At 51.5% G+C, this 25,389-nt stretch overlaps 2 protein-coding genes across 6 annotated transcripts in view; both read right to left on the reverse strand.

Moving 5' to 3' along the window:
* Positions 1-801: 801 nt before the first annotated feature.
* On the reverse strand, positions 802-8,734 carry TMEM150A (transmembrane protein 150A). The gene is made up of 7 exons (XM_023929523.2): positions 8,515-8,734; positions 6,659-6,706; positions 4,406-4,477; positions 4,193-4,260; positions 3,937-4,064; positions 2,909-3,086; positions 802-1,129 (listed from the first exon to the last, which is right to left on the reverse strand). Exons 1-7 carry the CDS (start codon positions 8,586-8,588, stop codon positions 885-887), a joined length of 813 nt encoding a protein of 270 aa, XP_023785291.1. The 5' UTR covers positions 8,589-8,734; the 3' UTR covers positions 802-884.
* Positions 8,735-12,308: 3,574 nt separating this feature from the next.
* Positions 12,309-25,389, reverse strand: part of GBF1 (golgi brefeldin A resistant guanine nucleotide exchange factor 1) — a 103,433-nt gene continuing 90,352 nt past the window's right edge. For 3 of the 5 annotated variants that reach the window (XM_086898975.1, XM_086898974.1, XM_086898972.1), the window contains 17 exons: positions 23,760-23,936; positions 23,200-23,264; positions 22,975-23,098; positions 22,288-22,359; positions 21,305-21,399; positions 20,713-20,866; positions 20,276-20,498; positions 18,851-19,014; positions 18,303-18,549; positions 17,706-17,905; positions 16,606-16,756; positions 16,127-16,257; positions 15,702-15,803; positions 15,013-15,126; positions 14,602-14,779; positions 14,262-14,399; positions 12,309-13,943 (listed from right to left, as the gene is read on the reverse strand). In XM_086898975.1, the coding sequence (XP_086755101.1) occupies positions 13,657-13,943; positions 14,262-14,399; positions 14,602-14,779; positions 15,013-15,126; positions 15,702-15,803; positions 16,127-16,257; positions 16,606-16,756; positions 17,706-17,905; positions 18,303-18,549; positions 18,851-19,014; positions 20,276-20,498; positions 20,713-20,866; positions 21,305-21,399; positions 22,288-22,359; positions 22,975-23,098; positions 23,200-23,264; positions 23,760-23,936 (2,622 nt within the window). In that variant the 3' untranslated portion in view covers positions 12,309-13,656. The remainder of the gene's footprint in view (positions 13,944-14,261; positions 14,400-14,601; positions 14,780-15,012; positions 15,127-15,701; positions 15,804-16,126; positions 16,258-16,605; positions 16,757-17,705; positions 17,906-18,302; positions 18,550-18,850; positions 19,015-20,275; positions 20,499-20,712; positions 20,867-21,304; positions 21,400-22,287; positions 22,360-22,974; positions 23,099-23,199; positions 23,265-23,759; positions 23,937-25,389) is intronic. The other 2 variants (XM_086898976.1, XM_086898973.1) reach the window with 1 other exon arrangement.

Consider the following 25,389-nt stretch of genomic DNA (forward strand, 5'->3'; position numbering starts at 1 on the left):
TCCAGCACACCAGACTTGTGTGGTGAGAGGAGGGTGAGCCCTCCGTTCCCCCACATCCCTTGCAGCAGGAAGCCTCTGCATGATTGCCTTCAGCAGCCCAACTCAGACCAGGTTATCCCAGCAGCTCAGGGGCAGATCCTAGCTCTGCTGATAGCACCAGGTTGGCATCCCCACACCATAGCAGTGACCCCAAACCCTGTGGGCAGGGAGGGGACAGCTCTTGTAGGGGCAGCAGCTGCCAGAGGAGTGCTGGACACAGTTCCCGCTGAGAGTGGAAGGCACCGCAGGCCCACGTGTACACACAGAAACATAAACACACACACAGACACACACAGAAACATAAACACACACACACACACACACAAACATAAACACACACACACACACACAGAAACATAAACACACACACACAGACACACACAGAAACATAAACACACACACACAGACACACACAGAAACATACACACACACACACACACACAGAAACATAAACACACACACACACACACAGAAACATAAACACACACACACACACACACACAGAAACATAAACACACACACACAGACACACACACAAACATAAACACACACACACACACACACACAAACATAAACACACACACACAGACACACACACAAACATAAACACACACACACAGACACACACACAAACACACACACACAGACACACACACAAACATAAACACACACACACAGACACACACAGAAACATAAACACACACACACACACACACACAAACATAAACACACACACACACACACACACACACACACGACAGCGGGGTTTTCAGAGATATTCAAGGTGGGGAGTCACTGTCAAAGCCCAGCTTGGGGTCTCCACTGTGGGCTGCCTCCTGTGGGGGTCAGGCCATAGCCAGGCCCTCCACGTGGCTGTGGATGTGGGCTGTACTGGACAGGCTGCTCTCGCCTTTGTAACTTTTGGGGGCCCGGCTGGCTTTCAGCAGGACCAGGAAGGTGTCTGTGGAGATGGCCCCAAACTCAAAGGTGAATGTGCCGTAGAAAACCAGGACATCAATGATGAACATCCACTCACACAAGGCAGCCACATGCTGTAGCACAAAGCTCTCCTGGATGAAGAACACCCCACCTGAGAGTATCCCAGTCAAGGAAAGTACAGCTGAACCCCAACCACCCCACGGAGGATCATGTCCCACTGTTACCACGTGCTGGGGTGGATGTAAGTACCCATCCTCTGCAGGAAACACATCACCACTCCTAACACTGAGAAACCCCCACAAGCTTCTCCCAGCACCATGAGGGCCCTGGCACGGGTGAAGCGGTGGCACACATGCTCAAACCAGCCTTGGTTCATCACGGCACTGATGCTAGGCTGGGATTATCTGAAGAGGCCAGGGCAGGAGGAGCTCAGGCTGCAGGTCTCAGTGCAAACCAGGTTCCCAGATGCATCAACTTCCCCACATTCCTTGCCTCTTCCACAAGCCAGGCTGGTGGTCCCCATTCTCCCACAGGATGCAGTCAAGGATGGTAAAACTCAGCCTTTGAAACAGGGTTTGGACTGCTGCATCCCAGTCCTGCAGCACCTCCTGTCCTTCTGTGCTGCAGGCTGGCCCACCCCAGAGAGGGGGCCTGTTCCCACTTCTCCTGATCCTACCACTATCAGAATTTCTTTATCCTTCCCTCATCCCCACCAAAAATCTCCAGGGAAACCTATTTCAAGAGCTACTGCAGATGTGGGGAGGAGGCATGTACATCCCCCAGCCCTCCAGGTGAAGCCTCCAGCAGTACCATGCCTTCTGCAAGTGAGACCAAGATCTGGGAAAGCTGCAGAGGCAGGGACCTGACCTGTACACTGTAGAGCCCTCTGCTCACTCCCCCAGTCCCATCAGGAAAGATGCCAGCCCCTTTCCCACACTGCCATGGCAGTGCTCACTGCTTGCCCACTGCCAGTCCCCGGAGCTTACAGAGCACGATGGCCACAGCAGATGAGCACCAGTCCTGTCTTCCTTGTCCTTACATGCCCTTCCTGTCCCTCACAGCTGGCATGGCCCTGTGGCAGTCCTGCCTTTCCCAGCTTGCCTGCCTGCTGTGGTGACGGAGCAGGACCCTCTGATATGTGCCAGGCCTGCCAGCACCCCCAGGCTCCTCTTACGCTGCTCACCCCAGCCAGACTCCAGACTGCCTCTCTGGGATCCATGGACACTGCATGCTTTTTCCCCTCCCTGCCCAATAACCATTACCTTGTTTCCCAATTTATTCTAACCTCAGTCCCAAATATGCTCCTCACTCCCCAGCCACACACTTGGGACCATTCTTTGAGCTCCAGCCCACCTGATGCCATGCCCTCCCTCCCTGGTAAAGTGTCTGCAGACCCCAGTACCTGCTTGCCAAGCCCTTCCTTGTCCCATGGGCAGGTTGGCTGGCCAGTGCCCAGCAGCTCTGTCTGGCAGAGGTGCTGCCATGCACCTGGCACCCGCACACAGCACTTTTGTACTCAGCTTCGGTCTGAGAGGTAACCCAGAGACTTTGCATTGCCAAGGGCTCAAAATAGCTTTGTCCCATTAAAAAAACCCAACAATTAACCAGACCTGGGTGGTGTGTGACTGGAGCCTTCAGTGATGGCTGGGCTGCAGCAGCCAGGGCAGGGCTGGTTTGGGTCATCCCAGCACCTCTAGAGACACCCACCAGCATCCCTTCCCCTCCTCAGCCCCTGCCCAGCCCTGCTACTGCTGCTCCTCCACCTACACCTGCAGGGAGCTGCCCACCCCCAGTGCCCTGCCCAGCTCCTCTCCTGGCACTGTGCCTCATTGCCAGACCAAAGGATAGAGAATATGGGGTACATACCCCACCACGAGGACAACCTTTCACCAGCCTATTCCCAGTCTTCTTCCCACACCCTTCAGGATACTGAAGACGAGGGTGAAGAAGGCCACAATGGTGAGGATGCTACGTAAGTGGCCGGTCCAGTACTGCGCTCGGGTTTTGGCCATGCGGTAGGTGAGGATGGACTGCAGGAGCAGGAACAGCATGCTGGTGGGAAAGGCCACCCCCGCCCCAATGTAGTGTAGCACCTTGGCGTGATCCACCTGTGGGGAAGAGACCATCAGTGCCAATCCCCTGGGACACTGCCTATCACAGCATGACTCTGCTCCAGGAGTTGGACTCCTGCCCAGGAAGGGGTGTCGGAAGCAGGTCCAGGCAGCTCACCCTGTGCCTCACTCCCGGCTGAAGAGCAGACTTGGATCCAGCACCTACTGCTGGGATCTCAAAGAGCTCTGTTTCTTTTATCCATGGGCCAGCAGCCCTGCTGTGCCCAGGGGCAGGGGCTGCCCTCTGCCCTGAGCAACATCAGGGACTGCCTGCACCCCTGGTGAGGGTCACAGCCCAGTGCCGCTCACTACAGCTGGGGCACAAGGGGGACTGGGGCCTGAAAAGCTTCTCCTGGGGCTGGTGTGGGCAGCAGCCTCCCTTCCAGCAGGAGGGCCTGGCTGCCACAGGCAGCTGCCAGGAGGCCGGTGCCTGGCATGCAGGAGGGGCTGAGCACCGCCGTGTGCTGCCAAGCTCGGGCCCGCTACAGTCCCTGTGAGCACAGGCTCTGCCCCGACAGTTTCCTGGCGTCACCCCCTGGGCAGGATCAGGAGCAGCCTGAACAGCATGTCCCTGCCCCTGCACGTGCCCATGGAGAGGACAGACAGTGCAGAGGGGGCTCAGGTAAGGGTTAAACCAAACCCAGCGGCTTAATCTGGACTTGAACGATGAATACACAAAGAGGACTCCCAGCACCCTGGGAAGCACAGCACTGACTCAGGGGAAGGGAAGGACTGCATGGATGGGTCACTGGACCAAAACAACCACCCCAAACCAAGCCATTGCCCCGCTCCAGCCAAGGCCCTCTCCTGCCCTCCTACCCCAGGGACTCCTGAGGAGGTGCCTTACCTGAAAGTTGCCAACCATGGTGAGGCCAGCAGCGCAGACCCAGCCAGTGGCCAGCCCCAGGGTGTTGAGGAGGGATGGCCCCAGGCGCTCCAGGAGGTGGGCGTAGCGCAGCAGTCCCACCAGGATGACTGCAGAGGGAAACACGGCCCCGTCACATGCCCCTGTCTGCGGCCCCCCTCATCCCACTGCTGCCCCATGCCAGGGTGCCTGCAGGGCAGCCTCTCCTGGCCCTGCTTCCCCGGCAGCAGGCACTTACCCATGAAGGAGCCCAGGCTGCAGATGAGGCTGAAGAAGCAGCTCTCAGGAGGCAGGGTGCCACACTTGCTGTGGGGACAAACGAGACCCACGGAGCCCTCAGACAGGGGGCACTGGGGTGTGTGCTAGGCTCCCTCCCCAGGACACCCTCCTGGGTTGCCCTGGAGGGGTCTCAGAGCAGCTCTGCCCGTGCTCCCACCCTGAGGCTGCTCACCTGACAAGGGGGATGTGATCCAGTGTGCAGCAGGAGCTGGGGCCATCCATGTCACAGGACTGGTTGTAACTCCTGCAGCAGCAGAGGGACAGGTTAGGAGAGCAGAGATGCTGCCCAGGACCCTCCTGTCTCCTGCCCACAGGCCCTGCAACAGCAGCTGAGCTGTGAGTTACTCTGCAGCGAGTGCAGCCCAAACCCAGGGATGTGCCCACACCCTCCAGGGAGTGACCCACTGCCCTACACGTGCATCACACCCGCGTTTCCACAGCCTGTTCCCTTCCTGCTGGCTCTGCTGCTCACCCAGAGCCCCAGGCTGTGAGGGAGAGGCCACGGCAGGGCAGAGACTGCACAGGCCAGGGTGAGGGCTCAGGGTGTTCTGACAGCCCCATACCCAGACAGGAGCAGGAGCACCCACCTGCCAGCCCCCTGACATATTCCTGGGACAGAAGCACTGGCAAAGCCAGGCATGCAGCCACCAACAGCTCCAGGTTTGCAGGGAATGGGCTAGAATGCTGAGCTGTGTGGAAATGGCCCCCACAGCCAGAGCCACCCCCCAGGCAGTGCCACCACACTTGGGAGGGAGGGAGGGAGCTGGGAGGCGCTGCCTGAGGGACACCATGAGCAGAGCCAGCCCCCAGGTGCCCTGGAGCCAGGCACACCAGCCGTGCAGCGGGGTAGTCCCAGCACAGCTGGCTGGGCAGGGCTCCACTGCCTGCACCCACCATGGTTTCCTGGGAGCACCTCCTGCAGCCACGGACCCTGTGAGCCCAGGCACCCTGAGCTCCTATCAGCCCCTCCTGTACCACGGCTGCTGCCCGCAACCCTAACCGAATTCCCAGGGCAGGGGCTCATGCCCCTCACCCTCACAGCTCTCCCAGGAGCTGGCACACACTGGAAGTGGGGTTTTGGGTGTCTCTTTGCAGCAGCATCACCCAGGCATCCAGCACCTCTGCCTGCTGGCCTAGTGGCACCCCCTGCTCACACCACAGACAGTGAGTGCAAAGTTCTCAGCCCCAAAGGGCCCCTTGACACCCCAAGTCCCATGCTGGGGGGGACTGAGGGGGACAGTGCTGTGGGGGCAGCTGAGGGGGGCAGTGATAGCCTGTCCCTCACCCAGGCTTGCCCATCCACCACCTCTGGCTATGCAGCAAGCACACGGTTAAAAAAGCCTTTTTTGGAAAGGGCTGGGCTGGGCTCTGGTGTTTTTTCAGTCTCCTCAGTTTACTGGTAGCTTTGTTTTCCAACCACTAAACCCAGGCGAGGCATGGAGCCCCACGGCCTCCTCAAAGGCTGCTCTTGGGGCCGTGTTTGGTTTGGGAGGGGTTTTTTTATTATTATTTTGTTTAAAGCAAGCAGCCCAAGGCCGGGAAGCATTATTCGTCATTAAGGGCTGGCTGTGCAGCAGAGACAACCCGACACACACATTCTTCCCAGGGCAGAATCAGCCATCAGGCAGGAAATGGCAGCAGGTTTTTTTTTTTTTTCACTTCTTCAAACACTCCAGCAAGAATTAAACTAACATGGATCTTTCTGGGCAGATTTTTAAGGCCACGCTACAAGCCAAAAACCCTGCAGGAGTTGCCAAGAGACCGAACAGTGTTTCTTTTCCCAGCCCTTGTCTCTTCCACGCCTCATTCTCCATCTGGGGGTGTTGCAGGCAGCTCTGCCCCTGGGGTGTCCGGGTGCTGCAGGACCATCCCATCCCCCTGGCGCTGCCGGATTTAGCCACAAGCAAGCAAGTCACAACCTTTTCCATGGAGACACACGGCCCTCTGTAATTCCCTGACCACTTATTTTCATACTTTCTCCATGCTGTGTTTTTTCAAAGGCCTCCTTCTCCCCGCCTGGTTTGCAGTGAGGCTGGATTGATCACCAGAGCAGCCATTAGCACAGGAGAGCCTGGGCAGGGGAGGGAGGGCAGCCCAGCCCTGGCAGCAGCTCGTCCCCAAGCTGTTCTGCTCCCAAAAGCCCCTCAGCTCGCCAGAAGGCACGTGCCCTGTGGCATTTGCACCCCATCACCTCCATGTCTGCTATGGGAGAAGGTGGCTCTGTGCCCCTTTAATGCTCCCACCTCTCCCATCATCCCCAACCCCCCTTCAGCGCAGTCATGGTGCAGGGAGTGCCTCAGCTACCCAGTGGCCCGGCACAGCCTGGCATACTTCAAATGGGACAGGTATGGAAGGACTTGGCTTTATGAGGTGTTTAATCAAGTCCAGATATGCCAAAAAGCCCCTGCTTCCCCCCAGGTCTTACCAGTTGTGGACAGGACAGATGTGGTTGTTGGACAGTGCCATGGCATATCTGGAGGAGAGACAACAGGGTTACCACAGCCACCTGCCTCCCTGCATCCCCATTTCCTGCCAACACCCAGAGCAGCCCCAGGGACCAGCTGCCAGAGCAGAGGATACAAGCCCTTACTGCCTGCCAGGGCCCAGTGATCATCCTGTGGCACCTCCCAGCTTCACAAAGCAGGAAAAAGAAAAACAAGTGCACGAGCACATGCTCCGCAGAACTCCCGCTGCTGGGACCAGGTTCCCCTGCCTTGTACCCCTATCCCTGCTGAGAGCCACCTCCTGCTCCAGTTCAGCACAGCTGCTTCTGTGGGGCCTCTTCTCCATCGTGCTGCTGTGCTCCACAGGCTCTGGGGAGTGCCCTGTCACAGAGCCTCCCTGGCATCGGGGCTGTGCACCAGCCTACAGCTGTGCCACCCAACAGGGCTGGCTCTGCCGTGCTCCCCCAGCCCCCAGCTGGCCAGCGATGGAGCTAGAGGAGGGCTGGAAAAGCAGCCACTGGGTGGGGAGGGCATTATGGGCAGATCAGCTCCATCAAGCATTTCACTGCAGAGTCACCCTTGTGTCTCAGTCAGTGTAACAAGGGGTCTCAGACATGCATCCTGCTCCACTCCAAGGGGTCTCAGCCCCATGGCCCCCACCCCAGCCATCAAAAAGCCCTCCTGCCCGGCACCCACAGCAGTGGGCAGCATCCTGCTGTCCAAATCACTGGCAGCATGAACAGCTCAGGTTAAAAATAGGCCCCAACACCAGTATGAAAACTCCTGTCCTTCCCAACCTGGCCATGGCACAATGGGCTGCAGAAAGGCTGATCCCAGAACAGAAGCAAAGAGCAGGGCAGGTGGGGGAAACCAAGGAACAGCACCCCCAGACACCAAGGAGCAGACTCTTCACCGAGCCATCTCCCAGCGCAACCTTTTCCAAAAGTCTCCAAAAGGAAGACACACAAGCACCAACTTTGGTCTGTGCTGTTTTGGTCCAGAGGGGCGTCTGCCCCCCAGGGTCACTCATGGGAGACAGCCCATGCTTTGCAAGGTGCCCGAGGAAAAATCTTGGAGCATAAGTTCCTAGCACCAGGTTCAACATTCAGTGCTTTGTTGTGAAGTAGGACCAGTGATACCTCACGGGGAAGCTCTTGGAGGAACCTGAATGCATATGGGGTGCGTCTACTCCATCCCACACCCCAGGAAGTCCCATCACCTACACTGAACCTCTTGGTGCTTTTCAGAAAAGTCCTTCATCCCTTGCTCACCAGTGTTAAGGCCTGAGAAAGGGACTCCTGGGCTGGACTAGTACTGTTCACCCAAGTGACAGCCTCTACTCCTAGCACAAGGCCCTTCCATCCATCCATCCATCCATCCATCCATCCATCCATCCATCCATCCATCCAGCCATCCATCCACCACATGGGATGGATGCCCAGGTACGACTCCAGCCCGGGTGCTGCAGTACTGGGCACGGCTCCCGATGCCTTCCCGTGCCAGCTGAGCGCCAGCCGCACTCACGCCGGGACAGGGGCACGCGATTCCGCAGGGTGTCAGGGATGTAAGGAGAGGGGGGCACATGCCAGAGCTGCTGCAGGGGACGTGGGGACCACGCAGGGCGGCTGTGCGGGTTCAGCGGAGTGTAGAAGCCCCTGAGTGTCCAGAAGTGCCCCAACATGAGCGGGGACAGCGGCTCTCCGCAGCCTCCTGGCCGCTGCATCCCAGTCTAAAGCATCCTCCATCCCCCGGCCCTCAGTTATCCCGCAGCATCGGGGCCAAGCCCCGGCCCCAATGCCCGTGGGCGGGGGGCTGGCGGCGACCCCGCGGCACTCACACGATCCACATGCCGGTGATGGTGAAGGCAGGCAGCGTGACGGGGAGGATCCCCCAGGCCGGCATCCTGGGCATGCCCCGCCGGGCTACGGGCGAGCGGGGCCGCCGGGGGAACCTCCCCGCTGCCTCCAGCTGCCGGGCCGCCGCCGGGCCGCGCTCTCCATGGGCGAGGGGGCCGGGGCCGGGCTGGCGGGCGGAGCGGGTCCGGCCGTGCGGAGCGGCGCCGGGACAGCCCAGGCCGGCCCCGCCCCGGGGCAGCGCGGGTCCCGCTCGGCGGCAGGGCCGGGCCCGCCCCGTCCGGCGGCAGCGGGGAGCGGGGAGCGGGACGGGCCGGCGCGGCCCCCGGCGCCACGTGGCGGCCGCGCTGCCGGCCCGGGGGAGCGGGACAGGGCTGCGGAGGGCAGCCGGGGAGCAGGGCGGCACAGGGAGCGGGAACGCCGGGCTCCGCGGGCCGGGCGGCCCCACAGCACGCTCGGCTGAGCCGCGGCGAGGGACAGGCTCGCGTAGAGGGCCGGGGAGGAGCGCAGGCACAGCTCGGCAGCGAACACTCCTCCCCGCAGCTGGGGACCCGAACAGCTTCTGCCAAGCCTCGCTCGGGCATCGACAGCCCGCTGGAGGCCGGGGGGCCTCACCCCCTCAGCTCCGGGTGGTGCTGTCTGTCCACCCCGGGCCCACATGCACAGAAGCGCGGCCCGAAGGGCGCTGTCACAGGACCAGGCAGGAGGTGCTGCGACAGGGACCGGCCAGGCAGAGACCTCGTTCGGTTCACTCTTCCATAGGGCTCGGTGTTCCCTCCTGAGGACAAGGCTGTGTTTGCACCCCAGGACTGAGTGACCTTGTGCTCTCACTAAAGGGCTGCAGTCACACTGCCAGCCACTGTCTGTGCACACTCGCGATCCTCTGTTCCCAGACGCTTTCTACAACTAGAGAACAAGTTTAGCGGCCAAGCACCAACACTGCTGCCCAGGGAGATTTCCATTTTTCTTACACAGAAAGCGTGAGGAAAGGAAGCACAACTTTCCCTGGCAGAGAAGCAGGGCTGTGGCAATGCCACTGCCGTCCCAGCAATAAATTTCCCTCTTGCTCCCTGGCTGCTCGTGGAGATGTGTTTTCAAGTGCCAACACATGGTGCGTGGCCAAGGGCTGTGCACAGCCCTCGAGCACGGAGCATCTGGTGCTCATAGAGCCTGCACTTTACCTTCTGCAGGGAGAACTGCCCGGGTACGGCTCTGGCCCTGGCCTGCGTGGGAGAGGAGCGCTGGCTGCCCCCCACCTCCCCCGGGCCAGGGTTACACAACCGCAGGAGCAGTACTGCACATTGGGACTTGTAGTCTTGGGGGATCTCATCGTCCCCCGCGTCGAATCGCGCTCCCAGCAGCTTCCTCACGGGCCCAGGGTCTCTCCGTGCTGTTCAGCCCATCAGTTCGGGGCAGGAGTTGCACTCCACAACTTCGCTCCCGAAGCTGCCCCGTGCTCTCCTGTCCCGCAGCGGGCAGCGGGCCGGGCCCTCCCTCTCCCGGCAGGCTCCACACCACAGGACAGCGGGAACAGCGCCGGGGCTGCCGCCTCCAGCAGCCTCGGCAGGGCTCGGAACACTCCTGGGACACAGGCGAGAAGCACAAGCCCCGCCGGGCTGCCTTCTGCGCAGCTGGGCCGAAAATGCCGCGCACGGTGGCTTCAGAACACATCAGCCTCTGTAACAGGCATAAATCTTTCCAGAGTTAAACGGCTGGCATTTATAGGACTGAGGGTAACTCCTAAAAAAGCCAGCTCACTATTGATACTTACTGGAAGCCTTTCTTACAGACCTTTTGAGTATGCTAAGATCCAATTTTTAAAATGAAAACTAAAAGCAGCAGTGCTTTTGTTTCACAAGTTTTGGTGCTAAATGTATGTTTTACAGACAGGGCTTATCATTCCATAAAACTTCTCACACTAGTAAGCTTCATACCAAGGAGGAAAACATCAGCTCCGCAGTAAAGTGTTTTACAGGCACATGCTAAACCCCTGTACATATTTCTATTTTGTTTTAGCAGTAGAAGTCCTTGATGTAAATAGGAACAGGAGAGGCAGGTAAATCCAAAACACAGTGATGTATGTGCAGCCTCCTCTGGGAAATATTTTTAGTCGTACCCTGAGTAAAAATGAGAAAGAAGTGCAAGACTAGAAAAAGGATATGCTAGGACAAATCTAAGGGGTACTGTTGTAAACATCACTCCTCACCAGCAGCCATTAGTAGTATGACTGGCTTTTATGTAATTTAACTAACAAATAGAGTTCAAGAGACTTACTGATAAATATATCAGGTAGCACATGATACCTTGTCAGTTGATTCTGATCTCCTTTCAGTTCAATACTTTCCCTGATACTTTTTCTCTGTAACATTAAACCTCACTCTTGCAAAATCCAAACAACATTCAAAAAATTCTTTTTCTGGTTTTCCAGTCCATTCCTATTTACAGTGTAGTGAAAACTGTTTAAAGTACAATTCTGTCTTTCCAGTCAACATTTCTTCCATTTTAGTTCCACTTCCTGCAGTTCACTCGGGTGGATTTTGCTTTGCACTGTAATTGTCAGTTAAGATGTAATGCTCTCAGTAGAAACTGGGTTTGCAAACACAGGTTAAAACATAGCATCTGCCCAAAACAGCTATCTGAAGGCAGCTGGCAAAAATGAGCTTTGCCATTAGCTCATTACCATCCCAAAAAGTCAGAAGACCAGCTGGGAATGCAGAGGGCAGCAGTCCTGACAGTGAGGCACTTGACAACTGAGCAACAGTTTACAAAGAGTTAATCATCTAAAGCTTTCAACAACAGAAAAACAGAGCTGTAAATAGACATGAAGGCTCAGAAAGACAAGATAGAGAGGGCGGCTGGATACAGAAGCACCATGAGCTGCACAAGGACTCAAATACATTAATGAAAACATCGAAGGGCTGGAAAGACAATCTACAGGCCATGGAGGGTGAAAAAGACAGCTGCTGCAGCAAAAATATTCCAGGAATGGTACAAATGGGGTTAGGGAACCAGGATTTATTAACAGGACTTTCCTAGTATGCACATTATTCTTCTATTATGCAATATTTAGACATTTTATCATGCAATTCAAACAAACTCCCAAGTTTTTAATCCCCTTACCAAGTCTGTAGGAGTCTCTTGGAACAGGGAAGGCACTGATGCCTCACACAGCTCTGAGAACACTGTGGCACTGCTTGGATCTTGCCATGAAACAAAGTAGAAAATACCAGGAGGGAAGTGTAGTTGTTCAAATCCATGGCAAGCACTAGCCCTTGAAGAGCCCACCATCTCTCACGCTCTCCAACTCTGAATCCTAATGACAGAAACAAGGATTTCTTCTTCATCAGAGAATCACCAATGTCAGGTGAGTTGTCTCTGAGATCTGTGTTCTGGCTCCATGACCATATGAGCAGAGCACCTGCTCCTCAGCCCTCATCTCTGCCCTCAGTCCTGGTGGTACATGAACATACACCAGTGTAAATCCAGAAATTTTACAGCCCATATGAAACTGTTGCCCTCTGAAAGAGCCAATCCTGCTATTACAGCTCTGCTTTGTCCATGATGGGAACAGTTCCTGGTTAGTCCCTTGATGGCTAACCTCCATTGCAGCCCTCATCCCCAAGCTGACAAGACCCCCTGTGCTCCCTCCAGACAGAGCACTCTGTTGAAGGACCTCGGTATATGAAGCCAGGGCACAACACCTTCACAAGCTAACTCCCCTTTTCCCAAAGCTCTGAGCCAAAGTTCCATGACAGAAAAGGAGCACAACACTGGAACGTTCATTTACAGGATATATTTATTACACTGTAAAAAGTCCATTGGATTTGTAGCCATTTACTCTGTATGTACACTGGTTGTATTCCCACACCAACTGCAGGTTCCTCTCCATACAGGATACACTGGGTTGGAGTCCCACCCATGCCCCTCCCAGTCACCGGGGGATTTCCAAGACTGAAATTACTGAGAATTTAGCCAACTAGTCGAGGGAGGAGAAGGAGGATCAGCAATGCAGCGCTTGCCAGGCAGCCAGCTCTGCTCTGGACATGAGCAGGGGGAAGAGCGGGATGTCCTTGCAGCAAGATGGGAAGCACAAGAATCACTGCCAGGGCCTCAGCTGCAGGGGCCTTCTTGGGGGTAGGACATGGGATCCCAACAAGAAGATGCAGAAGGGTGTGATCTCTTCAGAACTTCCAAGAGAAACCACTGCAGACCTGCTGAGCATCTGTCAGCACGTGCCACAGATCCCCACATCTGTAGCTGAAGAGGATGTTCTCCTAAGGAAGGGGCTGGTCACCAAGAGACCAATGTGTGGCAAGTGGCAAACAACACATTATTGTCCCACAAGTGCTGTGTGAGACATGGCCATGGTGCTCTGCTCTCAGCATTTCCTTCTCATCTACTCAGCTAGGCAGAGCTTTCTGGACTTGCCTTCTCCAGCCAGAAAGCCTGATTACATTTACAGGAGCAGGGATGAAAGCCCCTATCAGACTCGCCTGCTGCTTAATCTGTATCTGGCTTGGGGATTGCTGTCATCCGTGTTGCAGGAAGGAAAGCATGTGCCAGCAGGCAAGAAGCCCTGTGTAGCAATCTGGGAGCTGCACTGTAAGCAATCCACATTTCTAATACAATTCACTACCTGCTGAACCCAGGCATGCCCAGATCCCAAACAAAGCAGTGCAACCAGAAGAGTCAGCAGGAAAGCTAGGGAATGGCTGGGGAATTGCCCAGGGACTGGACTGAGTAACCTTGAGAGGCAGTCTTGTACTGCAGCCCCTCTCTGGTGTGACATCAACAAGTTTTCCCTCTTTACCAGATGAACTGGTGGCAGCTTGGTCCCAGGCTGCTGGGCATGGGCATTGCCTGGCCCCTGAGATTGCAAAGGCAGGAAGGAGACTGGTCAGTGGAACTGGGCACTCCTCCATAGAGACAGGGATTTTTGGGCAGATTTCTAGGTGATGCCACAAGAAGGGAGCAGGACAGGACGTGCTCCAGAGGACTGTGGCAACAGCTCTTCTGCTCAGGTTAGCATCATCTTTTAAAACAAACATGCCCACTACCAGAGAACATTTGGCCAGCATCCTCCACCCACAGAGCCTCCTCAGCAGACAGTTCTCCACCACCTCTAACTAATTAACTTCAGAGCTTGTCATAGGGTCAGTGGGCCGTGGAGTAGCTAAGAGGGGAACAGGAGAGGTGGCTTCAATTAGGGCTGGGTTGAGAATGATTGGAAGAGTCATAGGTGGCACCCCAACCTGCAGGGGAGAGGCAAGAGGCTGCAGAATGAGCGGCGGCTGTGCTGTCGTAGGAGGTATGTCTGTAACGGGGCTTGACTTTGTTGAAGCTGATGCTGGGAAGGAAGGAGAGGCAGAGGTGCTGACGGTGGGTGAGGCAGGTGCAGTAGCTCTGTCAGACTCTGGAAGTAGAAAGAGAAAAAATAGATCCTTACACAGGTCCTGACAAAGTCACCTATTAGCTCAAAACTAAGCAGGACTGAAAATAAACTCAGGGGCCTTTTCAGATTTTCCCCTTCATACAAGGCCCTGAAGAGCCTTGAGGGGTCAATCATAGGCATTCTGTCCACCCCAATAACCTCAGCAACAATTTATCCACATGGAGGCACATTTCACAACACTAGAAGCCTGGTCACCAGAGATCATGCTAAAGCAAGGAAAAGCAGATCTATGCCACCATGCTAGGAAAGTGATTCCAGCAAAAAGAAAATGGGACTCACCACTGACACCCAGTTCACAAGGCTTCTCCAAAGGAGCCACATGGGTGGCTGGTCGCACATCCCCCACAGGAGAAGGGGGCAGGGCAGACACTATTGTTTTCTGATGCTGCTGTTCCATTGGTATGTTGGGGACAGGATCTGGGAAGACAAAACATGCAATGAGACCACACACCAGTTTACTCAGTCCTTTTGCCCTCCCTCAATTTGCTCTTATGCCAAGTTCCCACAGCCTCCTACAACTCATTTCAGCAGCATCAAGTCACTATGGCAGCTGGGTACTGGACAAGGTGCAAGCACTGGTCCAAAACCTTTGTTCTTAAGCCTTCCCAGCCTCTCATACCTTGGATGACTGTCTGTTTGAAGAGCTCATCCCGCAGCCGAGGTAAGAAACAGTCAATGCGCTCCCAGGTGATCTCCCAGAGATCTGAGTATCCTGTCCTTGAGTCAGCACTGTGGAAAATCCCAGCCGTATCCATTACCAGCAGCATATTCTTCAGAGACTCTGGAATGGCCTCCAGCTATAATCAGAAACAGGACACAGAATGGGCAGAGCAATGAACCAAATGAGCCAAATGCCAGTGGGCTGCCTTGGAAACTGTGGCCAGGGTGAGAAGCCATGGAACAAAATGGTTTGGAAAGGAATAAAAAGTTAAAAAACCCTAAAAACCCACACCAAATCAAAACACCTTTCAGGTTTAGAAGGTTAAAACACAGTGAATGGTTGTCCAAAGGACTGCATCCAGCACCTTACCAGTAAGTCACTAGAGCCAGCATGCATATATTTGTCCATAAAGTCCAGGATTGTGAGCCACAGCGCAGCAAAGGTGGTCAGCGAGAGCAGTGGGGAGAGATGCTGTAGAAACACCTGGGAAAAAACACAATTACTGTCAACAAGTACTATAGGGGCTGGTGTCCACTGAGAAGCCAGTCTCACAAATCTGGATTCTCCCTCCTTGTGGCAGGGAACATGCACAGGACTGGCCTGAGGATGCCACAGGCCTCCAGTCTTCTGAGCTGCATATGTGAAGGAGTGGATCTTGTCTCTTTTGTGGAAGGCCTGTGCAGTCTGCATCACCATGTCTTCTAGCTCTCCCAGACCTCTGCCTCAGGTCATGACTATCAGCTTGTGACATGCATCATTTCACCCCAAGAATAAACTGTCTTCAACAAATATTGAGTGAAATACTTCTCTCTCTATCATAAAGTCACAAACCTCTTCCTGACAACTTTTCCAAGGACTAGAATCATGGAGACAGTTCTGGAACAAAGGTATGTCCCAGCAGCAAAAGCTGGTGGAGAAGCCCAGCACTGAAGACAGTCAAACTAGTACCCTGACACCTGTCTAGATTAGAGATGCTCAAAAGTGAACACAGCAAATGGTTTTGTTTCCTTGAGGAACATTGTTTCCCCTAAGCTTTCAGGCAGCAGAGGTGTGCTCACCTTGGAGAGTAGTGTTGAGGCTCTCATCCTAGTTTCTTCCATCCCACCAACATCAGCTGGGCTGATGTTCTCGAGTAGCTTGGTGAGCAGAGGGAACAGCACCTGTTGGATCAGACACATGCATACTTTAGAGCTGAAAAATTACTAATGAGATTTTCACAGACAGCCTTACAGAAAGGCACTGGCTTTTGGGAAGCAACGGGAAGTGCACATAAATGGATTCACTTCAATACTCCAAAAGGCCCCATGAGAAGCCTAAGCAGAGAGGAACTTTTCACAGGACCAAAATAGGGAACATCTTGTCTGTTGCAGTGAACAAACTTCTCAAGAAGACAGTAGTGAAGTAGGACAACACTACTGCACACAGCTTTGCTCTTCATGACGGTGCTGCCCTGCTCACATGCTCATCCCAGCCAGGCAGTTACCTTGTTGAAACAGGACTCCCATTCCAGGGCATCCAGGGCCTGCAGGTCATGTACCAGGAGGGCCCGCTGCAAGTAAGTGAGTGCTTGCATCCGTATCTGGCGTCGGGCATCACAGCACAGCCAGGCAATACCTGCAAGAGAGGGATTCAGGGCGAAGCCCACAGGGAGAGTGTCACATCCCTACTTCCCCAGTCTAGAGTAAAAAGTCTAGTGAAGATCAAAAACTCTCTATTTAAAAAAAGGGATTATACTTGTTCCAGGCCACAGACTGGCAGTCTACTACGAGATCCAGAAACATGCTGGCAGCTAACTCATCCTAAAGATGTTTTTCCAAATCTGATCCAAGTTCTTTTTCAATTACAACAGACCCTAAAAACAACCTATGCCTGCTTTCTGCAGTTAGTTCTTGTCTCTGCAACTTTCCTGCCATTACTATGGAAGTGTCTCTGCTCGCACCCATCACCAGGGGATGGCTTTACCCTGTAGCAAAGGGCACCAGCAGTTGGACCACAGTGTTCGGGAATCAGCTGTGATTTTCCTGGCCGCTGTCTCCAGGTGTCGCTGCTCCTCCGCCCAGGAGCTGTAGATGCCAGCTGCTCGTGTGTGCAAGGTGTGCATGAGGTCCAGGAGCTGCAAGTACACAGCACAGTAAGAAACACAAAGGACTTTAAATTTTGAAGCAACTCTGATCTCTGCTGTTCTCCAAATGAGGCTAAAAAGCTCAAGCTACTCGAGCCTGCTTTCTCTTGTGTTTATATATACACAATCACGCACAGTTGTAGAGATGGTGTCAGGCTCTGCTTCTGTGCCCTCAGTAAGTGGTTCAAGTGCCAGGTATCTTCAACAAGATTTATGTCAGTTCAGTAGCCATGTCAATTCCATCTTTGAGGAACACTATTCCAGTCCTGTCTAAAGGAAGAATGGGCTCTTTCCTGGCACAGAGCATTGACTCTCCCAGGCAAAGGAACAAACCCAGTGATTCAGCTGTGCTGTCCAGAACAACTCTGCAACATTTTTTTCTTAACTTTATAGGCATGTGAAGCACATGCGAAGTTTCCTTCCCTGTAAGCAGACATGACAGCACTCTAGTCAGTTTAATACTGAACTGAGACCCAACATCCTGGCAGTCAGCAGGCCTCAGCTGTGCCTTCACATCTTTGAAGTACCAGCTGGGGAGAAATGACTCCCTTAGCCCAGTCCTCTGTACTTGAAATTCCAGTGCCTCAGCCAACAGGGCTTTCCCCTTTCCACAAGCTCAGATGCCCTGTCAGACTCCTTGCTAATCCTACTGGAACCTCATGTCTCCAAATGAGCGTAACCCATCTTACCTACAGCAACTCACAGCTTCAGACCTCCTCCTTGCTTTTCAGAGGACCTCTCCATTGCTATTCTGCTTTTACCAGTACAAATTGCAACCCTCCTCTTTCACTGCAGAACCACATACTGCCCCCACAGACACCCTCGCCATCCAGTGCTTATCCAGGATGCAGCCCTCCCTTGCCCCATAAAGAATTCCAGTGATTACCTAGCCAGGCCCTAAGAATGGGAAAGGAGAGGAGGAAATCCTTGCTATACTTACGTCCTGACTAACCTGTAAAGACACAGTGTGGTAGCTGGCAGGGATGCTCTCGTCCTCATCCTCATCACTGTGTGTGTGCGCCTGGTGCTGGCTCAAGACCCGGGATCGCCGTGTGGAGCTGTCTTTTGGCTTTTTTTTTAACCGGCTGGATTTACTGTCATACCTGTGGCTCTTCCCCCTCTTCTCCTGGGACTTGTAGCCTACAATGTAAAAGGCAACAACGTTCCATATACAACAGTCCACTATAAAATGTTCTACTTTTCAACACACAGGGCAGTCACCTTTTGATATCCCCAGTGAAGGGCCCTGTCCTCTGAAATGCCCACTACCTCCCTGAAGGGGACCCAGTGCCCCTAAGGAACAACTTTGTGCAAGAGCTGATACTGCTGTCCCTACACCAACTCCAGTCCTCCCCTCCAACCCAGGGAGGGGGATAAGAATAAGATCCCTGCGGCTAGCAGGAGACAGGACACTTTTCAGGTCACAAAGACCATTTTCTTTGGGTTGGGGACTCATTCCATGACAGCATCCTTCACACTGCTTGCTGACTGGCCACCCCAAGCTGAATCCTGGCTGACAAGTGAAGGGCCATCTTACCCCCATTCAAGCTGGCCTCCACGAAGATACGTATTGTTTTGACACAGAGCTCAAAGTTCTCAGGTGTAACGTGGGCAGCATCTCGCACGATGAAGGACAGGGACTCAACACATTTCATGAGAGACTTTGTGTCATGTGGGCCCAAATCCAGCCCCACCGTCAGGCTGTACTGGTTGACAAGAGGTGATGGACCCAGCCTGCTGAGCCCAGCAGTGGATCTGGAGTTGTCGATGTCATCTTTCCCCACCTGCAGGCCACAGCAAGCAGATAAGCAGAAGAGCGCATAACAAGAAGCACCTCATGCACACACTGAAAGGGCCTTTCTTCAGAAGCCAACAGGTAATGTTTCTGTACGGTCCATTTCCCTTCCTCATTTGCCTCAAAGCTTTCTGTTACACCTGTGTCTCTCCCCATCCTGCCTTTACATTATCAGCTCATCTTAGCTCTCTTTTCGACTGTCTTATTCTTTCTCTCACTACCACACCCTCTGCTCACAACCATGGTAGGAGTAGTAGTTTTTCGGCATCAGAAGCCCACTGGGTACTCACCACTAGCCAGCCACTGTTCATGACATCCACATCTGTGACGGAGCGATGCATCTTGCCTGGCTTCCCGTGGTCTGTGTACACCTCAGAGTCAGAGGTGTAGCCACGGTCCAGGCTCATGTCACTTGGATGATAGGAGGAGGACACCTCGCTGTCTGATTGAGCACCTTTAAGGCAAAAGGCATAGGGTTTAGATCAGAGCCAAATCAAGAACTTGCAAGAGTAGCTGTGGATAAGGAAGAAGCAATCCAGATTAGTCAGATCAGCATCAACCAGGAACCATAAGTGGTTAATACGTTCTACACCTGTCAGATCTATCTGCCCTGACATTTAGGATAAACTTAAATTTCACATGTCCCAAGAGAGATGTCCTTGCAAGGGACAAATTTAAGTTACAGATATGTTATTTAGAAGTAAAAACTTGTGCTCTCCATTGTTCAACACCATCTAGAAACTCATCAGCAGACAGAGAGACTTGCTGTGAACAGAGTGCTCCAAACATTTTCAGAAGGAGGTAGAGAACTAATGTTTTGGTGTGCAAGGTGCCAAGTCAAGCAGTTTGCTCTGTCAGCAAAGACAGTAGCAGTGCAAAAAGAAAAAAAAAAAAAAAAGAAAAAAAGAAACAAGAAAAAAGAAAGGAGAGACATAAGAGGACACAGCATTAATCCAGGAGGCGAAGTCTGTAAGTGTTTTAAAAAATCATGCTTCTCCCATCTGTCTAGCACAAAACATGAAGACCTGTCAAAGAAGTTCTAGAAAAATAAAGAGAAAAACAAAACCTTCTGGAAAAGTCCTTTATTGCTCTTTGCTTTAGAAGTTTGAAGACATCAGCTTCAAACATATTGACAGCTGGCTAAAGCAAAACTGAACAATTTGCTGAAAAGACCACCTTTCTAACACAGTCAAGAGAAGTGAGAAATAGTGCATTGGTCTTGTGGGAATGGATCAGGGACTATTAATACAAATGGATCTAGAAACATAATTTTAAAGAACAACTCCTTTTTTAAGAACCTTAAAATGGGGACAGAAAAGAGTCAGTCCCACAAAAGAAGCAGGACAGCAGCTGGGTTTACAAGCCCAGATAAGAGATTACAGTACCCAAGGCACGAAACCACAACCAGCAGAAAATGCTCCTTGGGTAGAGCTAAGACGTCCTACAGCTGCCAGAACTGTTATCAGTTTTCCTCCCACTGCCCCCAGGGACTAGCACCTGGATTACTGCTCAGTGAGTAGGAAGAGATGGCAGAATAGAGACAGGAACAGACCATGAGGAGTGAACAGCAGGTGCTGGTCTTTAATCTTGCTAATGTAGTTTAATATCAGCTTTGTTTTCTTGCAGTCCCCTTTGCTAATTGAAAAGCTTGAGGAAGCAGCTGCTTATCTGGCAGGCAGGCATCAGATTTCCTAGCAAAAGCTGGCCTGTCTTACCTGTGTCGTTATCTGCCCTTGCTGTAACCTGCAGGGCTGCGGGCGGCTTCACCCCAGACCCGATACACTCCAGGAGGGTGAAGAGCGTGTACCAGTCATCCCCAGAGTGAATGTTGGCAGCATTGGTCTTCAGGAGTTCATGAAGGCCGTAGGCAACCTCATGGCTAACTCTGGACAGCACATTTGGCTTCATCATAAGTAAGATACGTAATGAGAGGAGAACCTGGCCAGAGAAGAAGACAAGAAAAACAGACCCTTTTACTTACATTCCATTCTCTAGCAATGTACTCCATCTATTAGAGCTAGTTACAACTGCTGTTTGTTGCTACCTGCAGCACAGACAGGTTAAATATGGGTCCATCCAACAGCAGCTGGTTTCCTGTTGTCACTGGCTATAGGCACAAAACCCCAGTGACTGCCTTTCAAAAATCCCTTACCTGTGCACTGATCTCATCTCGACGGAGCAGTCGAATGGCCAGTCTCAGCAGCCCCACCACTGCCCTCTCCACCAAGAAGCAGAACTCCATTGCATGGACACAGAGATGATAAAGGTGGTCTCGGACAGTTTGCCAGACACAGGTCACACGATCCCTGGCCACAACAAGGAGGAGGGACAGGGTAGTACGAAAGGACATTAGACAAGCAGGATCCAGCAACCTCTCCCCCAACTCCAGACAATCCATTACTTCTTAACTTCAGTGAAAAATTCCAGTTGGGAGATACAAGATCAGAAACAACAAAACCATCAAACTTCTTACTCATTACTTGCAAAGGAATCGGGTGGGACAATTCTCCCTCTAGAATTTAGTTTATATTCTCCAGATTTCAGGATTATCAAGCACTAATTCATGAGCTAATAGCCTTTCTGTTTGCACATGCTAGAGTGGAATTGTTAAGCCCTGAAATTACAGCCACATGCTGCTTCAGCTGGTGAATCATGGACATAAGGAACTCATTCCCTGGACCCAGGCAGCAGCTGCAGTAAAGCAGGGACATCATAGTGAATGTGCATATATTTCAAGGTCATACCTATTCTCTAGAACAATCCGCAGAAGCATCTCCAAGCAGAAGGCTGCATCTTCTTCATCATATGTCTCCTCATCAGGAGTCACAGAGATTAGAGCCTGGAAGAGCCATGATATTTTTATGAATCGCAAGCTACCAAAAATGTGGAACCAACAGAATGCTTTAAGTCTGGCCAGAAGTGTACTCCACTGCCTAGTGAGGTCATGCACAGTCAAAGGCATTGGATAGAAGTCAAACTAAATCTATGGGAAAAATAATTTATTTTTTTTACTATGCAAAATGCAATATGAACTTAAAAGATGCTAAATTCTGACAAAGTGTCTCAGATGAAGAGATCTCTGATATCCAACAGCTTCTTGCTAATAATATGCGAAGTACAGAAAAGGTAGGCATACCTAAGAATGACTACAAATACTGGAGTTCTTCTTCCTCAAGCCATCAGCTTTGTATGTGAAGGGACATAATCGGAGTAGGAGCACAATGTTTCCCCGGAACTGAGAAGACACTCCCCCAGGGAGATGAGCTTCTCTAGCCCAAAGGCTAATGAGTCCAGCCTTATTGTATCTCCCACAGCAGCCAGGTACCATACTGCTTAGGGACACATAGTCAAATATTTCTGTACAGCTCTTGCCTCTAGAGTGGCCTCTTAGAATGCTCTCATTAGGTACGCACATGTGCCTGAAATGATGAAAATCTTTAAGCTCTGTCAGAGAACTACAAATACTTTCAAACACTTGCCAAGAGTTCTCAAGGCTTTTAGAATGTATTCCACAATTTAAGGCTTTCTTCTACTGCCAGAGCAATTTGTGTCTGCCAGCACAGAAGTTACTTTTAACAGGTGCACTAAAGACTAGTTTCACATCCCAACCAGCTCCAAGACCTCCTCTGAGGACAGAGGAGTTAAGTGAGTACACAGCACACACCTACTATCATGCAGAGTGTATTTGTCTGCTACCATCCAGTCCCTTGCCCAGTATCTCTCTCACCTTCATGAGCTCCTGGAGGGATTCAAGTTGGAGAAATTTGCTTTCTGTGATCAGCTTCTCAGGATCACATTGCTGCAAAACACAGAAAAGACAACTGTGCCTCTGGGGGCTGTGGAAGGCATACAAACAGATCCTCCAGAAACACATCATGTTCACAGGAAAGAGACAGATAGTTGTTACTATCTGCAGGAAAACTCCATCCAACTAGTTTATTACTAGCTCTTTAACGTCAATTACTTCTAACAGACCTGACCTGTGCTAGACAGATTTTATCAGGTAACTCCTCTGGCCACACAGTGGTCAAATCCCAGGTTCAGATTTTGTTGGCACCATATACCTTTGCATTGTCTTGGAAAAGATTAGTTGTTTAAGAATTCATTAATTTGTCTTTAAATATAAGACTGTGATGCCCAGGGCGGATCCCAGCCTGAGGAATCACTCCTGTTTTGATGTGCTGGTTCCTTTGTGCACAGCTGCACAAGAGACTGTTTAGCTGTTAATCCAGATATGCTCCTCTGTAGATTCTTTCAGTTCTCAAGTCTCCTGTTACCTGCAATACTGCCAAGCAGCATGCATATTTACGCTTCTGTTGCTTACTTCATGATCCATATAAATCCATATCCTTCTTTTACCCACATAGTACTGTCACCAAGAAAAAAAAAGGTTCTTCTACAGCCTGTAGGTTACCTTTATGCATTCCAAAGCCGCTCGCTTTGCCTCCTGCGTTTCTGTAGATGGCCCTCTCATACCAGATTGCTCTGTCCCACTGAGGGTGAGCCAACTAACAAAACTCAGTACTGTTGATTCACCACTGCAAATCAGAAGACATCAGCATCAGTATGAAAACAAGAAATCATGTTATTTTCCAACCTTGGTACAAAAAAGACTGCCTGGGACATCTACACCCCTCACCGGTTAGATGGTGTCTCCTCACGCTGCAGATAGATTTTGCCGTTAGGATCCACAAAGTCTTCAACCTGGAACACAGACCAGGACATGCTTTTGACCAATTGTCCACTTCTTTATGGCCCTCTTCCCCAAGCTCATTATATTTCTCTTAGTGATGAAACACTACACCAAACAGCCCACATGTGTGCAGTCAAACCCAGATCTCCACCCCACTATCCTATCAGTAAAGTTCCCCTCTCATCTGGTAACGCCAAAGCAGTGCTCTAGTACTTCATGCCTATAAGCACGTCCCTCTTCTGCACAACATTCAAAATCTGTTCAAGTAAAAAAAAATGCTGGAATTCCTCAAATCTAGCAAGAAATGAAATGAAAAAAAAATTAAACAAGCTACAAAAGAAGCTGCACATAATTTGAACACTATACCCTTCACAGGCTTCCAAGATCTGTACACACTTTACCAAAGCCAGGCCTTTGCAAGAGACCTCTCCTGCTTTTGGCTCTATGACAAGCCAGCTTCCCACTCCCCTAACTCTTCAGTTATCCACCCGCCAGCTAATTATTACCTCCACCATGGCCTTGGGCAGCAGCTCTGCTCGGAAAAGCTGTAGCATGGCCTCCATGATGTTTTTCCAGCCCTCTCGCAGAATGTCACCATGGCGATGGGCCAAGTGAAACACTGTCTTTGCTGCAATATGGGCCTTGGGATTACTTCCAAAGACAGTGGGCAGGTTCTCAATAGACTGCAGGAAAGAAGAGGCGGTGGCAATCAGTCAGAAAGAGATGTTTTCTTTTCAACAGAAATTAGGGCAGATGCTTCAGAACTGGTTATGGGAAAGATAACAATTCTCTGTACTGTGCTTGGATAGCTCCTCAGCTCACATTCACTTGGCACGAAAACAAGGACAAGGTAGCTCACCTGATAAAAACTGAATCACGGAACCACCTAGATATAAACTCCCCAAGAATGACAACTCAGAACATTTTGAAAGTCCTTGCTGAAAACCCACTAATTTATCCTGCTACAGGAACTCAGCTCAGGATCAAAGCCTTCTACAAAAAGTACCACATCTCTTCTGGAAGCAGCAACTACTCTGTTGTGCTGTTAGAGAAGGAAACTATGGCCAAATCCATTACTGACTTGCAAAATTACTCCTACCACTACCTAACAGCAAGATTCAAAGTGATTCAATCCTAACATGGAGTCTCTGTCAATGACTGCTGGATCTCAAATCCTCATAATCTGATCAATGCACTCATAACTTTTCAAAATACAAGAAGTGTGCTAAGTCATTGAAACCAACCAAGCATACTCTGCCAAAACAAGAAAAAAACCAGCAACCATGTGAGCTAATATCAAGCAGTGAACATGTTCCATGATTCTGCAGTTACTTAAGGTCATTCTTTTTGAGAAGAGATGGGCTTTGCCATTCTCTTGTTTGTGTGGACAAAATCCATACTTACCCCCTCACCAAGAATGGATGAGAAGACAAAGGATTGAAGGAGACAATGTATCCTATCTCAGATCTGAAGTTCAGAAAAAATATTTCTTGCTTCAGCCAAACTGATAGCAAAACTTATCAAAATGGGTCTTTGATTTAGAAGCAAACTCCATTAGAAGCGCCAATCTGAAATCTGGCAGAAATGCAACAACCAATTTGGGTTTTTTCCATTGTTGCTATGGGGAAACTTCATGAATTAATGTATCTCTGAAGTGTCAGGGTGAAAACAGAAATATTCCTGATTTTGCTCTGTGGCAAGAAGCCAAATCACTGAAAACCAAACACACAGATTTGCTACTACTTACATACTGAGTCAGTATGAGTGTTAACTATGGGTCATGAAGTGGGGCACTCATTCTTCCTAATCACTTAAAGTCCCTCTATGCTCCTTTCCATTTCCCTTCTTTCAATCAAAGTGGCCATGCACAGCAATTGCAGTGCATGGAGAGGATGCCTGCTTTGACTCTTCAGTCCTCTGAAGATGGCCCCTCCTTCGTCCAGACACTTAAATATTTGTTCAGTTGTCCTCCTCCACTACTGTCTCCAAGCCTTACAGGAATTTAGGACAGCAGAAAGTCATCAATGTGCTTGGAATCTGGCCAAAGATAAGAACTCAGCCTTCTTCAAATCCAGAAGTCCCTGATTCTATGTCATAACCAAAAGACATGCTTATTTAATTAACTCAGACCTCAGA

Source organism: Cyanistes caeruleus, chromosome 8 (genome assembly GCF_971803275.1).
Source record: "Cyanistes caeruleus chromosome 8, bCyaCae1.hap1.1, whole genome shotgun sequence".
Lineage (NCBI taxonomy): Eukaryota > Metazoa > Chordata > Aves > Passeriformes > Paridae > Cyanistes > Cyanistes caeruleus.

Bases quoted from the DNA above. Each gene is read 5' to 3' on its own strand.
- TMEM150A (XM_023929523.2), bottom strand. From the start codon at position 8,588: ATGCCCAGGATGCCGGCCTGGGGGATCCTCCCCGTCACGCTGCCTGCC. The intron at 4,261-4,405 runs GTGAGCAGCCTC...TTGTCCCCACAG, and splicing joins GATCACATCCCCCTTGTCAG to CAAGTGTGGCACCCTGCCTC. The intron at 4,065-4,192 runs GTAAGTGCCTGC...TTCCCTCTGCAG, and splicing joins CAGCCTGGGCTCCTTCATGG to TCATCCTGGTGGGACTGCTG.